The sequence below is a fragment of the Rhipicephalus sanguineus genome, chromosome 2, assembly GCF_013339695.2.
Source record: "Rhipicephalus sanguineus isolate Rsan-2018 chromosome 2, BIME_Rsan_1.4, whole genome shotgun sequence".
Taxonomy (NCBI): Eukaryota; Metazoa; Arthropoda; class Arachnida; order Ixodida; family Ixodidae; genus Rhipicephalus; species Rhipicephalus sanguineus.
The window spans coordinates 87,271,490-87,289,990 of record NC_051177.1 but is presented as its reverse complement, the minus strand read 5'-3'; the positions used below and the strand labels follow the sequence as shown (position 1 = coordinate 87,289,990).

General features: G+C 48.4%; 1 protein-coding gene across 5 annotated transcripts in view; it reads left to right on the top strand.

The window, feature by feature from the left end:
* Nucleotides 1-18,501, top strand: part of LOC119383307 (pumilio homolog 2) — a 129,921-nt gene that overhangs the window by 92,546 nt on the left and 18,874 nt on the right. For all 5 annotated transcript variants that reach the window (XM_037651382.2, XM_037651383.2, XM_037651384.2 and 2 more), the window contains 2 exons: nucleotides 3,342-3,600; nucleotides 8,237-8,374. In XM_037651382.2, coding sequence (XP_037507310.1) covers nucleotides 3,342-3,600; nucleotides 8,237-8,374 — 397 coding nt within the window. The remainder of the gene's footprint in view (nucleotides 1-3,341; nucleotides 3,601-8,236; nucleotides 8,375-18,501) is intronic.

Genomic DNA, 18,501 nt, shown 5'->3' with positions numbered 1-18,501 from the left:
GAAGAGGATGGGGACTGCGCTCCGCTCTCTTGTCACCAAAGCAAGAAAAGGGGGGCCACTTGGCGGAAAAGGAGGCCTTACACAAGACCTCATCAAGAGGCTCACGAACTACTATGGACAAGCCCTCCGCAACAACAGCAACGATGTTGCTGCAATGCACAAGGCCGTGATGGCGAAATACTATCTGTCACGTCCACCGATGAGAGTCCCCACCATGAGCTATGCCCCCCTGGCCCTACGAGCTGGTGTACGCACAGAGTCGCAGAGGCAAAAGGAGGTGCGCAACCACCCCACAAGTACAAGATTTCAGGCAGAGTTGCCCAAGCCCTGTTGCCTGTGTATGAACGCCTTGCAGATACACAGCTGCTTGAGCGGTGTAAAGGGGGCAAAACACAGAATGCAGCTGAAAGCTTGCATTCTGTGATTTGGTCACTTCTATCCAAGGACCAACATGCCTCACTTTTTGCTGTCGAGACAGCGGTAAATGAGGCAATATTAAAGTACAATTCAGGATGCGTACGGATGTACTCAGAAAGCTGTGCCGCACTGGGTGTATGTCCTGGTGCCATTGCCCTCCAGAGGGCTCAAGAAAAAGACCGCCTGCGTCTCAAAAGAGCACGAAAAAGTGAACCGACCAAGGGACAGAGATCCAAGAAGATGTGTCTTGGCAATGATGCCAAATACTATAGCCCTGGGGCTTTTTAATAAAGGTGCAACGTTTCCAAAACTTCAAAAGCCATTTTCTCAGATGTGTTTTTTTTGTCAACCACCCTGCTCGTGGGAAGCATTGCACGACTATGGCTGTACCGATTTTCATTCCGTTTGTTTTATTCTCATTCATAGACTGTGCCATACTTCATGACAGTCTTAAAATTTTAGTTTAGACTTCCATTTATTTTTAATTTCACAATTACCGAATGACACGACTTGCTGAAGCACATTCATATGCAAGTAATGCCCAGCAAAAAATTTTTTAGGGCAGTAAAAAAAAAATCTGGCACTGTGTTCGAGTACAAGCAATATGTAAGCACCCATACAAAGTTATTCCAACACCTTAGCATGTTTCATCACTGTGCCAGGCTTTCCACGAACGAGAAACTTGAGATTTTTTATAAAATGAAAACTAACAAAGATATATTTACGAAAATTTACATTTATCTCTTTAATGTGATTTCTAGTGTGTATACCAAATTTCATCAACCTAGAACAAGAAACTAAAAAGTTACAAACGATCCCCACGTCCCCCCTTAAGATAACTCAATAAACAAAAAAGTTGGTATCCGAAAGTAGCCTCCCCCCTTAAACCTGCCTATATGAACCTCGATACAACGAATTCCTCGATATTACGGACTTTTTCAATTCCCCACCGTTACTCCATAGAAGCACATGTATTTGCGACCTCTATGCAACAAAGTGGCAGCCTGCGGTAGACACCCTTGATATAACGAAGGCGCCAACAACTTAGGGATTTTGTCGCGAATTTTGGCACGAGCAGGACCCGCATTCATTTTCTGCGGTTACCCCGCCGACGAGAGCGCGAAGCGTCTGCGTCGTGCATGGCCTGCGCAAAGCCTGTGAGCTCTGCCTCCAGTTCCCCTTGTGTTTAATTTGTGTGTTTATTTTCCGAATTTTCGTGCTGAAACTGGATATAACAAACAGTTGTTTATAATGAACTCTTTCGGGAATTAGTCCATTTCGTTATATCCAGGTTTGACTGAATTCGAAATGAACGAATAGAAAAGCTTGTTATACCGGCTTATATGCTCTAAGTGTAGTAAATTTTGAAACGTAACATATTTTACGGGTTATCACTTGCATTCCACCGAAAGTCAAATCCTGCTACTAATCAAAGTTTCTTCCACTTCCCTTTAAACCAGGAAGAGTGACATTTGCACATGCCTTGTTTCAATTGTAAAAAATATTGTGCAGGTTAGTTGGTTCATGACAAATATGCTCATTTTTCCTTATGATATGTGATATAAACTGTTTGAAATTATTCGTCCAAATCACTATTCACTTCAAACCTAAAATTTACTATTCACACAAGCCTAGAAAGCACGTTTCAGAAAACGAATTGAGTACGAAACCAAAAGCATGTTCACGGCATTAGCAATAGCCAACCGTCACTGGCTGATGTAGTGACATCACAAAATGAAGCTTGAACGCATTCGCTTCATGCTCGATTACGGCCCATCTGCATCAGATTTGTTCACAGCAAAGTGGAAATGGTGACGTGCCCCTTTCATCATGAAAGCTCATATCAAAAGAAAGTTGTTTCACACGCTGAGGACAGCTACGTCATGCCCGAAACCTGTACCCGTGAGTGGTGCAAATAAAGGAAGGAAATCTTCAACTGTATGTCGACCAGGTAAAGTTTCTACGTGCCGAAAATGAAAAAAATATCCCTATCTCGATAACAAGCTTGCAGTGTTCCCAAGCAGGTCTGTGTAGGCCGAGCTTGTCAAGTTAACGGCCCTTGAAGCGGCACATGATCAAGGTGTATCCAAAAGTGACATGGGTCTTTAGATTATATATAAAAAAAAAAATCAATTTTGTTAATATAATCTAAATCTATTACTATCCTTATCTGCTAAGTTTCCTGTCTCTAATGTTAATGTTTCAGCTGTAACATCAGTTTAAAAACATAGGGCACCTGATTTTTTGGCCTATGTTGACTCTAAAACAACATATTCAATGATGCCGCGCTTGCATTCTACTGCCTTGAGTCTACTAATAGTATCCAACCAATTTTTCGCGAGTGTGCGTGTGCACACACATTTGTAACTCTCCACAATGAAATGTCAAAATACTAATTTCGCACACCCAGCTAGACATTTACTGCTATACATCTGTGGCTATCAGATAGAACAATTCTTATTGCAGCATGAAGCCAAGTGTTTGGAGCACACAATATAGCAAGCAGATTTGAATTATTTTGTGTACGATGTTCTTTTTGTGTGACCACTGCATGGCTGGTTGCCATCTTCGCAAACAGAGTAAAACCAGGCAAATGCATCCGAATTCGATTCTCCGGCCCCAGCATTTACATTTCGATCCAATTCAAGTAATCCGGAGAGCATTCTATATCCATTCCATTGGGCGGAACGGTGTGTCTGTCCATTTTGTGCCCATTCTTTGCCTAGCGGACAACAAAATGATTGATGGTACTGCCATTTCTGGTTGCTGTTCTCACGTCTGCCTGTCAGACAAGCCTCGGCCAATCCCGTGCGGCGCGATAGGGCGTTCTATCACAGAACGTGTACAACTATTGAGCCCCAGGTGTACCTGATAAGTGCCTTACACGTATAAACCTGCAATAATTGTAACTTCTTCATTTGCAGGTTCATTCAGCAAAAGCTCGAACGAGCAACACTGGCGGAGAAGCAGTTGGTGTTCTCGGAGATCCTCGGAGCCGCCTACAACCTGATGACAGACGTGTTTGGAAACTATGTGATACAAAAGTTCTTTGAGTTCGGCAGTGCAGAGCAGAAGCAGGCTCTGGCGCTGAAGGTCAAAGGGCATGTGCTGCCCCTGGCCTTGCAGATGTACGGCTGCCGTGTCATTCAGAAGGCCCTTGAGTCCATCTCACCTGACCAGCAGGTACGTAAACACTAGGCTTGTGCGAATATGCGAGCACTTCAAATATCCGAACGAATATTACAGTATTCGAATTCGCTTCGAAACGAATTTAAATTCTAGGAAATTTCGAAGTATTCGAAATGAACGAATAGACACATATAAACTGCATGTAACCCCCTGTAAAGGTGGTTTCACTGCAGTGGAGGTATGCTATACCTACCGTGAAGACACCTTTCCAGGCGAAATCTGCACTGCCGCGAAGCCCCACTTCAAGGTTAAATGAACATACAGTAAAACCTCGTTAATTCAAAGTCACTGGGACTGAAAAATCTACTTAAACGGGTTTTCAAATTAACCAAACATACAAAAAGCGGGATGCAACGAACTTTAAATTACTGGAAGTAATCAGTGGTGGTCGTTTGCTGTGCCTGCTAGATTGCGGCTACAAGGGTTATGTTTTCCAGCAATACCTGGCCCCAATTTTGCCGCTAAACCGGGGAAACGGTGGGCCTCGCTGCTGCCAGCGCAAGAAAAAAAAGGGGGGGGGGGACAGTATCGTGGTCAACTGAAATGCGCACCTGCGGGGGAAAAAAAAAAAAAGACGTGCTTCACTGCAACACAGTGGTGACACGCAGGCAGCATGTCACCTGCTCCTCGCCGCGCCAGCGCATCATGATGTGCCCATTCGCCCATTCCTTCTGGTAAAATAAAGAATTTAATAATGACAAGTGTGACGGAATTCGCGATGTGTTCTGGGTGGAAAAGATCATTGAAGTTTTCGAAGTAGGCGTTGCAGGCAAGTACTTTGTCAGCAGTGCAAGTGCGCAAATTGCTGGAACAACCGCCAATCGGAGGTTCGCATACATCGCGAATTCCGTCAGACCGCCCTTTATTAATTTCTCTATTTCCCAGAAAGAATGGGTAAATCATGACGCGCGATGTTTAAAGACGCATGCTTCATGCCGCCCCCGTGTCACCGCTGCGTTGCAGTGAAGCACGTCTTTTCCGTAGGCGCACATTTCAGCTGACCACGAGACCACCTTTTGTTTTTTTTTTCTTGCGCTGACAGCAGCGAGGCTGGGGTGCTTCACTTGTCACCTATTAGTATCGCTACATTGCATTGCCTTGTGGCACCTAAGGGCCATAGTTTCTGCAGATTCGTGGCTAAATGGGGATCGGGAATTGGCACATGGCACCCAAAGTTTTCGAATTAACTGGACTGGTACTGACCACCGCTTCAAATTATCCCCTCAAATTTACATTGCAGAATACGGGGCTGCAGAAATCCTCCTAATTATGCGGGATTTTGAAATGACCCTCACATCGATTCATCGTTTTTTAAGTTTAAAAGCTTATATGGTCTAAGTATACTAAATTTGACAACGTAACATATTTTACATGTTATCACTTGCACTCTACCAAAAGTAAAATCCTGCTACAGTCGAACCCGTTTATAACGAACTCGAAAGTGTCGCGAAAAGTGGTCGTTATATCAGTAGTTCGTTGTATACGGACTCGCCCTTAAAAACGTGCGCTTAGCGGCCAAGCAGTTTTTTTTTTCTTTGTGCACTTTTATTAAAGTGCTCAACCCCTTCAGTGACAAGCTAAGCCTTTTCGCGTCGTGAAGCGACGCCTGCTGTGTGCTCACTAGTGAATTAACCGCCTTTGCAATGAGCTGACACCGTTTCACCGAAGCGCAGTACCACAACGTGGAGCCGATCATCCCTGGCTAGTTGCGTGCAGCGCGTCGCCGACTCTGGTCGCAAAGTTACTGCCGGGCCGCTTGCTGTATGCCTTATGCGCGCGTTTGTCCGTTCTTCGTGCTTGCTTCACTCCAGACTGTGCACGGGTGCGGCGACTAGTCTCTTCGTTCAATGCGGCGAAAACAAGCATTTTTCAAGCAACGCGCACTCTACGTCTCCGCGATGCTCTCGCGGCCCTGCACGACGATGCGCGGCGCACTTGAGTTGTCACCTAGTCAAACACGCAGTATACGCTCGCTGTCAGTGCATCGACGTTTCTCGGTGCCTGCGCCGCTCAACAACAGCGAGCTACTTTCGTTTCTACAAAGCGACGCGCACTTTAAAGCGGTCTCGCACGACGCGGCGGCGGCGAACTTGCGAACGGCAGCATGGCTACCGCCGTCAATCCGCAGTGTACGGCGTGCGCCACACGCGCAGCCGAGCAGATATCTACAGATGACTGTGATAAGGTTGTCGGCACGTTCATCGACGGCCGCCACCTCGCCTTCGCTCTTTTCTGATGCTTATCCACGAAGGCATCGCCGCAATCGCGCGGAAGTCGTAATCACTGATCGACTGGTCTCTGCCATTACCGAAAAGACTGACGACTTTTCGCGGCACATTGTGGCGTCGACGAGTTTAGGGACGCAGTGAACCTTTTTGCGATGGAAAGTTATTGCGGTTATGCCTTCTTGCGTTCCAAGGCATTGTTTGGTTCATCCCTGGCAGTCGCAGCTGCAGAGAACGGGGTCAGGAAAGGTTACCATGCGAAAGCTGACCGCAAGGCTTCATGCTGCCTAGTATTTTTTTTTTTTTTTTTTTTCCCCTCACTCCCATTCTACCACTGAAGAAATGCCTGGAAAGTGAGCGACCTCGCTCGCAGCGTCCGAAATCTGCGTGCGGTGCTCGCCGATCAGGGTATCTTAGTCGCAGGTAAACTGGAGCGGGGCACGCGCGAGCGTGCGCCCCTGTCACGCTTTAGAAGGCATGTTTAAACTTTTTTTCGCTTCGTATGTGCCATATTTTTACCGCGACCGTGTTTGAAGTGTTCGTTGTAAAAGTAGGAGGCTTTTAAAAATGTTCGATATATCTGGACGCAGCTTCAATGGTTAGCATAGGAAAGTCGTAAGTGTACCTAAATATGGTCGTTATAACCGATAGATCGTTATATGTGGGATCGTTATAAGTGGGTTTGACTGTACTACTCAAAGTTGCTTCCACTTCCCTTTGAACCAAAAAGAACGAAATATGCATATGTCTTTTTTCAACCTTAAAAATATTTCGCTGGTTAGTTGGATCTTGGTAGGAAACGCACAACTTTTACAAAGGACACAAAACAAGAGACACAAGCGCTTCTGTCTCTTGTTTTGTGTCCTTTGTAAAAGTTGTGCGCTTCCTACCAAGATGGATCCATACTAACTGGCCCGATATAATTGTTTATTAAGGGGGGACGTGGCAATGAAAACTATCTTGGTTATTTATGGAGATAAAGTGATGAAATTTGGCATGCAGATGTGATATGTTGTGCTGATATCATAACTGAAGTCGGTTTTGAGCTATCTGTTGTAGTTGTTGAGTTACAACACTTGATACTCTCTCATTGTCATCCCAAAATTAATTAATGAATTAGACATAAGTTCGTCACAATTTTTGCATAAGCATATTCACAAGGGCCCGTTCTGTGCCGTAAAGCTATTGGTTTATTTTTTAGTACTCAAATAAGCACACAAAAAAATTTTTGACATTTCTTGTACTCATTGTCTTACTAACAACTTTTACAAAAAGCCAATTATAAAAATCTGTATGGCGTGCAGACAAATATGGACAGCTTTACGGCACTCACCAATGTCTCAGGATCTAGGTGCAGAAAACAGAATGGTTATATCTTTATTTGTTGAGAAATGGCACAGGGATGACTGATAGCAACTGTTCAAAAAATGAAAGCTGAGAAAATGGAGCTCCAAGAAAATGGAGCTAACAGCTAAAAAAAATGGAACTCAGAAGGAAGCTGGTTTTATTTTTCATTGGAGAAATGCAGCTTTGTGGCTATCTTGAGCTCTATCTGTCCTCTTTATGATGACGCCAATAGGATGGCATTGTGTCAAGGGAAAACAGCAGATTTTCATTTTCTAAAGCCCAATTTTCTCATCGTTTTTGATAACAGCACACTAGTAAAATGTTTCTTTTTTTCAACTCCTACTGCTTATTTTGGTCTAATATTTCACCATGACGTAAAACATGGTATGAGGATTGCAGAAAAAAATAAATTGAAAAACTGAACATTTTAACGAAATTTACCATTCCCATTGCCACGTCCCCCCTTAAGTTGGGTCATAACAGATATGCTCAATTTTCTTTATAATATGTGATATAAACTATTCGAATTCGCTTCGACCAAATCACTATTCGCACAAGCCTAGTAAACACGCTTTCTCGAAAAGGGAAAGGAACGAAGGTGACATAGTCTGTCGTGTTTTCTTATTTAGATTAAGGCTCGTCGAACACAAGAAGTGTGTGTATACCTGTGGCTAGATGAATCCTCATAAAATACTGCTGTTATCGTCCCGGTAAACCAGTATTACACAAAAGCCACTGCATATACAAGACACTATAAATTTCCTCTATTCACTGATCTTCCACATTTCTCCACTCTTGTGCCATGTTTTGTTGTGGTGCACATTTCTCGCTGTTTTAGACGGAAAAGGTAAATTTATAAGCTGAATGAAAGAGTGTTTTTGCAAAGATTGTATCAAGTAATGGCCTTACATCTGTGTTTGTCGTTTTGCAGTTGAGCTGTACTTTGCTTGAGTAAGGTTGTACCGAGTTTTCGGTTCCAATGTGTTAAGTAAATGCCGACATGCTCTGGTTATTTGGTTCTTCCTTCCCATGCTGATCTCGTTCCTTGTTTTGTGCAGAAAGAGGTTGTGAAAGAGCTGGACGGCCACGTGCTGAAATGCGTAAAAGACCAGAATGGCAACCACGTTGTACAGAAGTGTATAGAGTGTGTGGATCCCTCAGCGCTGCAGTTCATCATCAACGCCTTTCAAGGACAGGTGAGGAGACATATCCCGATTAAAGTGACTGTATCTAAAGGGATGCTAAAGTGAAACACTAAATTGCTTCACACCAATAAGTCATCGTTCATTTTGCCACCGTGAGTTCATTATTAGAAGAGGAAATGAACATCAAAGCTTTGTTCGTGGACTTCTCGCCGTAACCTCAGCAGCTAAATGTCAGGCTGAGGGCACAGATTTCAATGTCACTTTCCTTACTTTGGCCACGATACTATTCATTCCTAACCAGTAAAGGCTTGCGTAGGCCCTAGCAGAGGGAGCCAAAGTGTATGACACCATGGCAAGTTAAGGGGAGACACGGGTCTTCTAGAACAAAAAAATCGACTTTTTGAAATATTTTTTTTTCGCAATCTAAACTAGAGCACTGCACGGGCCCGGCCCGGCCCGCGGGCCGGGCCGTCCGAAGCGTTTTTCGGCGGGCCCGGCCTGGGCTCGGGCTTGAAAGTGCGGGCCCGGGCTTGAAGCTGCGGGCCTGGGCCGGGCCCAGGCTTGAGGCTGCGGGCCGGGCCGGACTCGGACCCGCTCATTAAAAGGCGTAAGTCGGGCCTTCGAGCACACGCAAACGTTATGCATTGCATGGTCTAAGGTACACTGTGCCACGGCCGGACTAGAGGGGCGGCACGTGCGCACTTCCTTACGGCCTGCGTACCTAACAAGGGAACAACAATAGGACAAATTCTCCACAGCTCGTTGCAGCTTTTGCCGAGTGGGAGCGCTTCGAACCAACCCTCTACTCTCCCAACCCTCTTTCTCAGTCGACGCCTCGCCTCTGGCCGAGTGAACCGACCACGCTTGCCACACGTGTTTTGGATCTGCCGTGGATTATCACCGATACCAATGAATACATTCGCTGCTATAGTTCACGAAGTAAGTATACTTGTGGCTTGAAAACAAGTTCACTGTGTACATAAAAAATGTACAGTAGCGTTCAGTCGCCTCAGGCAACGGCGCTCTCACAGATGAGACTTTTCAAGCGTTGCTGTTCACCACGCAATGCACTGTGGAAACTACACGCTTCTTGCTTCAAGAAGGCGTCAGTTACGTGCTGACTAAGAAACTAAATAGCGATCCGATTGACGCACTGTTTGGGCGAATTCGACAAATAGCCGTTACGGCTGCCCTTGATCGGATTGTGAAGGCTAAGTCATTATGCCATAGGCTAAGTCATAACGCCCGATGTTGATGCCTAGCAAGTGGCAGCCACACTGAAAAGTTTCACGACGGGCTGGAAGATCCTAACGCAATGTCAAGCCCCTACACCAAGCTCGGTGATTCACTCGGGCTTGTCATATGTTGGCGGCTATATACATTGCCCAAGTTAATAACGGATTTTGGTTGCGGATCCTGTGAAATCCTAGTCACAACATGCAACAAGGACAATCCTTTGTACGTACTGTTGCAAGGCCAAGGGAAGACCGGGCTATGCTATCCAAGGCCAGAGTTTATTGCTCTTTTGAACAATTTAATTGTTAAAGACGCCCATGTAAATTAGCACGGAGAGGTATCACCTGTAGCCAGGGGAGGGTTAGAGGAGCAGCAAGTGAGCGCGCACCACTCCTCTACCCCGGCCGTGCTGTAGCTCAACTGGCGAGGGTTGGGCCGCAGCGCCACAACTAGCGGTGGTGAAAGGTGGGAACTAGACCCGAAGAGCAGGCCGTAAGGGAGTGCGCGCGTGCCGCCCCTCTAGTCCGGCCGTGACTGTGCCAAGCTGAAGTGACACGTGCAAAGAGTTGGCTCTTAGTAAAGCTTAGCAATAAAAATAGAAAAGCAGTTGAAGTGCTATTTTTTTTTCACCATTATAGATATAGATTGGCACTGTATATTTTCACTAACGTTTTGTCTGCGGGACCAGGCTTTGTCAAAGTAACAAGTACATCGTGGTGGGTTTCCTTATAAACATGCCAGATCACATATATATATATATATATATACAGTAGAACCCCGCTGTTACGTTCCTCACTGCTGCGTTTTCCCGGCTGTTACATCGTTTTCCGCCGGTCCCGGCATAGCTCCCATAGGATACAATGTATTGGGAACCCCGCTGTTACGTCGTAACTGTCGGACCGTTCCCGTATGATACTTCGCGAAGTGCGCTCGGAGCCGACCGAGTGATGACCAAAGAGAGCGGCCATGGTGCATTTTCACGCAGCTTGGCCTCGTTTGACCGTAATATTAGCCGCATGAGAGCCGCATGCAACAGAATCTTTCAATTGATGCAAACAAAAGCTTGGCCTTCGAGATTCAAATTGCAAAGATGGCGTCTATGACGTAACTGCTCGCGAAAGCAAGGCCTTCGAGATTGGCATTTACTATTGACAAAAGCATAGCTTTTGAGATTTGTATTGCACAAACATGGCGTGTATGACGTAATTGCTTGCGAAAGCAAGGCCTTCGAGATTGGCATTCACTTCTGCCATCGCGTTGGCGTAGACTCATCATCATCATTATTTGTCGGAGAACGGGAGGAGTTCGAGCTGGTTGGAGCTCGCATGGTCGTGCGTGCGGTTCGCGGTCGGACTCGCCGCGCCGGTCGTGATTGCGTGTGCTTAGTTCTTTCATGCCTACAGCTGTTGGTGTTAGAAAAATCACATACGTTGATTACATTTTTGTGGATGAGGCCGTCCTAAGCTCCGCGTTTCTATCCATCGACTAGATCGCGGCTGAGCGCGCCAATTTTCGTGCTGCTCGTAAGAATTGAAATAAAATTCTGTACCACTAAATATTTTGCAGTTTTTCCTGTTTTTCGGCTCTTACGTTTCCCGTCTCTTACGTTTATTTCCTACGGTCCCTTCAAAAACGTATCAGCGGGGTTCTACTGTATATATATATATATATATATATATATATATATATATATATATATATATATATATATTAACAGCACTAACAATGGGCCAGATCACGGTTGTTCCCACGGGAGGAATAAAGATATCGGTCTTTCATTCGAGGTTGACACATACGGTACATTTCATTTATATTCCTTGGTATTACGTGCCAAAACCACGATATGATTACGAGGCACGCCGTAGTGGCACCGGATCAATTTCGACCACCTCGAGTTCTCTAACGTGCACCTAAAGGTAAGTATATACACGGGTGTTCTTGCATTTCGCCCCCATCAAATTGCGGCCGCCGTCGCCGCGGGAATCGCACCCGTGTCCTAGGACTTAACAGCTTAACCGCGCTGAGCTACCACCGCGGGCTAAGCAACATTTCGATGCATGCACACACCGAATTTTCCGTCCGATCGCCCGCTACAAAGAGCACGGCATCATTAATAATCATCATCAACAACTAATATGCTCTAGCGGGCCCGGGTCGGACCTGGTCATGAACAAGCGCGCCCTGGATTAGTTTATTAATGAACGCCCGGGCCCGGGCTCGGGCTGGGTACGGTCAAGTATGCCCGGGCCGGGCCCGGGCTCGGGCTGGGTACGGTCAAGTACGCCCGGGCCCGGGCCGGGCCCGGGCTTCATAAAGCGGGCCCGGGCCGTAAAATCCGGCCCGTGCAGTGCTCTAATCTAAACGTCCTAAAGAATCTATTGCTGCTATAGTAACGCGTTCAGCCGAGTATTTATTTTGTTATTGCGCTCTAAAGAGAGCTTCATGATCGCTTTCGCTTGAAAACGCCCCCCCCCCCCCCCTCCCCCCGAAAACAGGCAAATTCGATGCCGTCGTCTGCGGTAACCGTTGGCCGCAGCGCGGCCATTTTGGAATCATTCGAGAGCTGAATTCTTCTACATTCAATTTCTAGCGAGAAAACACCTCTAGGTCTGGCGACTATGGAGCTGCACGCCACCGAAAAAGAGGAAATACTCGCGCGGCATTGGCGCGTTTGTACCACGTGGGGTGAATCCTGCTCTCTGATTGGACGACCGGAGTTTCGTCTGCCCGACAATGCGAGACGCCTTGTCAAAAATTGTTCGGACGCGACGATGGCTGACGGGCGACGCAAGTTCGCGACGGCTCATGCCTACGGCAAAAAACGCAAGCGTCGGTCTCGGATACCTAAAGCAGCATCGAGTGGATCGACGGCGACGAGCTCTGCGACATGCGCCAGCGGGTGTATGACATCCACCGAAGCTGCGGCCGCGCAAGCGCTGCCTGTGGCCAATGGCACGTCAAGGACAATGCGCGTCGACACGCTCCTTGTCTCAGAAGCTGAGAAAGTGGCTATTGAACATCGCGCAGAAGAGCAACGTCAGAAGCTGTCTTCATTATCAGATACCCGCCGAAAGCAGTCGCTTATCGGAGATTGCCCGGAAGCGGCGGGGTGCGGCACCGAGTTTATGCTGCTAAGCCTACCACTGCTGAACCAACTGCTTCGGTGCGCGAAGTGCGAATTCTGTTCCGGCCCTTTGAACGTTTCAAGGGCCGACCGTGAGTACGGAGTGGCAGCTAAAATAGTGGTGAACTGTGCCGTCTGTGGAGATGTCAGCACACCGGATGGAGCTCGCCGAGAGCAGGGGGGAATGCGACCTGCAACCCATTCGAAGTGAATGTGCTTGCTGCTCGGGCAGTTATGAGCACGGGCAATGGGCAGACAGTGCTAAACGACATTTTCTCGCCGCTGAATGTTTCTCGTCGCGGTATGCACAACAAAACCTACCAAAAAGTACGTAAAAACAAAGATGAACCCTGCCGCCGTGAACGCATCCGCGGGCGTCATGAGTGAGTGCGCGACAGCTGTGAAGGCCATCTATTCCGAACTGAATTTCGGGAACCCCGGCAATATCGCAGTTTCATTTGACAGTGTAGTGTTATCGGTTCACTCGAGAATACGACGCAGTCATGGCATGAGCGCCGGTCAAGCCCGCAGTAAGACAACCGGTCGCCACTGAACCCAAACAACAACTAACTTTATTCTACTCAGTACATCACGTACATCAAGGAGGGGGGCGCCACCTATTAGCACAATAGTAGCGACCTCTACATCTCCCCCCTTTCCGCACGTTCGGCAGTCATAAGTTCAGACGGTCCGGTGGGACCACGCGTCGGCCACTACGCGTGCACACAACACCATCGCGACCACCAACACCACCATCACTATCATCACCATCACCACCAACACGGATCACCAGCCCGTCCCGAGTCGCTCGTCGTTACCGTGGTACTTGGAGGACCTTGAGATGGCTTAGCTACTTGCGGCTGTGGCTCGGTTGTTTCTGATGAAGCTTGTGGTGGCAACGATGATGCTGGAACAAAGGGGACGAGGTGACACCTGTTACGCTGCAAGATACCGCCTTGTCCTGTTTCTATTATGTAGCTCCTAGGTCTCTGTGCTGGGCTTAACACAGTGCCCTTTACATTTCCTGGCCGCACCCAGACTTGTTGTCCTACGGGAAGCTGCCTTTGATGCCTGGCCCGATGATGCCGATTGTAGTTCCTTTCCTGCTTTCTTTGGTAGGATGCGTTCCTCGACGCTACTGCGTCTTTTGGTGGCACGCTTGGATGTAGCAATTCTTCCTTCTTAGGGACTTTGGTCCTTAGCCGACGACCCATCAAGAGCTGAGCTGGGCTAAAACCGTTGACGCCTGGGGTATCCCTGTAACACAGGAGAGCCATGTGAGGGTCTTTTGCCTTGGTGAAGAGTTTTTTGACCGTCCTGACCATTCTCTCCACTTCCCCATTTGATTGGGCATAGTGGGGACTGCTTGTCGTATGGACAAAGCCATACGAGGAAGCGAAGGTTGCGAAGTCTTGTGACGAGAATGGCGGGCCATTGTCAGACTGAATTTCCTGCGGTATCCCATGGCAGGCGAACATGCTCTTTAGCACATCGACGACAACTTGCGCAGTTGTGCTCCTCAAGGTTATCACCTCTGGGTACCTGGAGTAGTAATCAACTACCAGGAGGAAAGTTTGCCCGCAGAAGTGAAATAGGTCCATGCCGAGAAGTTGCCACGGGCGATCTGGGAGAGGTGTCGGTACGAGTGGCTCAGCGAAGTTAACTCGTGTGAGAGCGCATGTCTCACAGTTGGCGACCAGAGAGGTACTGTCCTTGGAGATGCCAGGCCACCATACCGAATCTCGCGTTAAGGCTTTACTTCTGTTACAGCCTTGGTGTCCCTCGTGTAGTCGTGCCAAGACTGTAGATCGAAGTGACGATGGGATCACCAAACGGGTACCTTTGAGCAGTACGCCGTCGCAAACAGAAAGTTGATCAACCACCGATGAATACTTGGAGATGTGTAATGGCAGCTTGTTTTTCCGAGGCCACTCCCGCTGACAGAAGGAGATTAATGTAGTGCATTCACCATCCGAAGTTTGTGCTCGACGAACTTCCTGCACATTTAGGGGCAAAACTTCAAACGTAGCAGCCACTGTTTCTGCAACATAGAGCTCCATCACATCAAGGGTTGTGCGAGCCACAGTTTCTGTGTTAAGGATTTGCACAGCATCCGCAGAAGATTCATTCGGGTTGTTGATGCGAGAGAGAGTATCCGCTGTAGCTAAAAGCTTACCAGGCACGTGAAGTACCTTAAATTGATAAGGCATTGCTTTAATCCGCAGCCTTTGTATTCTAGGAGGCAATATGTCGAGCTCCATCTTACCAAAAAGAGAGACGAGGGGTAGGTGATCTGTCTCAACATCCAGTGGGATGCCACGCACAAATTCATCGAACCTCCAGAGAGCCCAGGTTATAGCCAATGCTTCCTTTTCAGTTTGGCTATATCTCTGCTCCGTCTTCGTCATTGCTCTGGAAGCAAAAGCGACAGGACGGCGCTCGCCTGATGGCTGCGTCTGCAGCAGGACTGCCCCAAGTCCAAACGAACTAGCATCAGCTGAGACAGCGGTGGCATATGACGGATTGTACTTGGCCATACACCTATCGGATGACAGTATCTCCTTCACCCTGACAAATGCGGCCTCTTGTTCGTGCTCCCAAGTCCAACTTGAAGACTTGTTGAGGAGGGCTCTGATTGGAGCGGTTATTTCCGAGATGTGTGGCAAGAACCTAGCAAGATGATTTATCATCCCGAGAAGACGCCTGACGCCTGCAACGTCTTTTGGAGCTTCCATGGTCTTGATGGCTGCTACCTTGGCTGGGTCCGGCTTGATGCCTTGAGCGGACACGATTACTCCAAGGAATGGCACTTCCGAAAAACCGAATAAGCATTTGTTCTTGTTCAGCGTGACCCCAGCCTCAGCAAGACGGGACAGAATCTGGTTCAGTTGGACCTCATGTTCCTCTCTAGTGCGTCCGAAAATGAGTATATCATCGATCATATTGGCTACCCCTTCCTGTCCTTCAAGAATTCTGGCCATCTGCTTCTGAAAATACTCAGGCGCTGAGGTTATACCAAATGGAAGGCGGCAGAAGCAGTACCGGCCAAAAGGGGTTATAAAGGTCGTGAGCTCTTGAGAGTCCGTCGTCAGTTTCACTTGGTGGAAACGCGCTGTGGCGTCCAGCTTGGAGAACACCGTTGCATCTCCGATAAGCCCGAGGACTTGTTCGACCGTTGGGAGGATGTGGCGTTCTCGAAGTACGACTTCATTCAGCCGGGTTAAGTCAACACAAAGGCGGTAATCTCCTGACGCTTTAGGAACCACTACCAGTCCAGAACACCACGGCGTTGGATTGTCGACGCGGCGAATCACTCCGTCACTTTCGAGCTTGTTGAGCTCGCGCCTCACGGTTTCGTGTAGCGGAATGGGAATGCGACGAGGCACGCTGAGGGAAAATGGTGTAGCACCAGGCTTCAAGCGGATTCGATATTCCTCCTTGAGAGTGCCAAGTCCGCGGAACAAGTCAGCTTGAAGTGATGCCAAAGGGGCCTGCACGCCGCCAAGGAATTTCACAACGTCGAGGGCTTGTATAGCCGGTAGTCCCAGAAGAGGGACAGAGAGCGATTCAGTGACAAAGAGTCGCTGCAAGGACGTCTTCCCGCGCCAACGAAGTTGGGCTGTATATGAACCGAGTACCCGCAATGGTTGACCTCCAGGACCGGTAAGTACCGTGTCAACCTTGTCCAGCTTGGCTGGAAGCTTGGGGAAGTCTTTGGGTATAGCAGAGACTTCGGTGCCAGAGTCAACTTTAAATTGCATCGTGTACTCGTCCACGATGACGTCCACTAATAAAGACTTGACCCCCGCCCCGACGGTGCTCAGGTGAATAGAGCCGACTTTTTGTTTCGATTTCCGCGAGCGACAAACTTCCGCGAAGTGCCCCTTCTTTTTGCAAAAGTTGCAAAGCGAGCTGCGTGCCGGGCATTGCGCTCGAGGATGAGCCGCGCGGCCACAGAATCCGCAGGTGGGCGTGTCTGCGTTCTGATGCTCGAAAGAAGGCTTCGCGTTCCGGTGATGTCGAGCGGCCTTCTGCATCTTTGTAGCGTCCAGTTGCAAAGCGTTGGGATTATTATAACTTGCTCCAGCTTGCGACTGCCGCTTTTCTTTTTCCGCGTCTTCCGCCCGGCGTGCTTGCGTCCAAGCCTCTTTGAGAGTGAGTTTAGCGTTTCGGCAGAGCTGGTCTGAAAGACGCGAGTCGCGCAAGCCAACGACGAATCTGTCACGTACTAGCCTTTCTTCAACTTGCACTGAAGGATAGGCGCAGCGTTTCACCATCCTGCATAACTCGGCATAGTATCTGCCAACGCTCTCGCCTGGCTGCTGTACGCGTCTGTGAAAACGGGACGACTCGTATAGTTCGTTGCTTGGATGCACGAAATGCTCAGTGAAACGGTCTACCACGGTCTCGTACGGAGTGAGGGACGCCGCATTGAGCGAAAATGTGTCGAGGAGCGGACGCGCTTCGGGGCCCATGCAATATAAGAGCGAGCGCACCTGTGTTTCCTCCGGTGCATTTTTGAGACCCGAGATGGCTGCGTAGTCCTCGAAGCGACTTTTCCACGTCGGCCAGGTCCCCGCGTTGCCGAAGTCGAACGGCTCCGGCGTCTGAAGGTTGACGCCCACCCACTTCGGGCTGGACTGCTCGGTAGGCATGATACGGACGATGGGTAAGCGCGACGTCGGTGGTCGACCACTTCTGACACCATGTAGTGTTATCGGTTCACTCGAGAATATGACGCAGTCATGGCATGAGTGCCGGTCAAGCCCGCAGTAAGACAACCGGTCGCCACTGAACCCAAACAACAACAACTAACTTTATTCTACTCCGTACATCACGTACATCAAGGAGGGGGGCGCCACCTATAGACGATTTTCCGCAGCTGGTTTATTAAATCAAACTAGATGGCGCCACCGCACCGTGGCCGTCTCCATGCCCATCCCCCTGCCGTGGCCTTTGGCAGCACTGCTCAATACGCCTCCATCCGCGTCGCATCGTCTGCTCGGCGTTCCCATAGCATCTGCGCACACACTAGTAAAAGCGAGCAGACGGTGCAGACGGCAGCGCCGGAAAAGTAAACATGGCGGCACCTGTGGATGTAGTTTCCTTCCGCCTCGAATTTACCACGTCGTCGTCCTGCGCTGTGTGGCCCGTAAGTTCAAAACCTACGCATTTATTTGCTTTATATTCGCATCCTGAAGCTTCGAGAGCGATGTACTCGTCGGTATTTTGCAGTATTTCCAAGATTCATTCTCATATAGTCCGAGCCAAGGCTTAGCAGGCATGGCTAAATAAACACAGCTGATCGCAATAATAAAGACAAAGCATACCTGACGTTTCTTCTCCAGCGTGAGCTGACACAAAGCGATGGCCGATTTTGCCATTTATTTATTGCTGTGAGGACAGTGGCCGAGTAGCAAGCGCGAGTTCGGATCGAAGCGGGGTGTCGCGTCTGCGCGGGTGCTGCCATGTTGGCTTGTAACTCCAGCTACTGGCGGTTGCTAATACAACAATTAAAGACATATGCCATAAATACGACGCAGATTAAACATATCCCTTATCGTTGTGGCGTGGTACGTACCAAACAAATGCAAATGTCTCAACGTTTTCAACTCTGAGGCGATTACATGTAGAACTATGTTTTGCTGCGCAAGTATGTGACTTGCTTACACCCTGCAGCAACCAGCTTGTGTAGTACGGCCACGGCAGCTTCACTGGCCCAATGCGTTGGCTGGGGCAAATGGCTGGGGGAAGGCCAGTTACGATCACGTGATCAAACATGGAAGCGCCCGCGCGCCGCTGCGGAATATCGTCTATT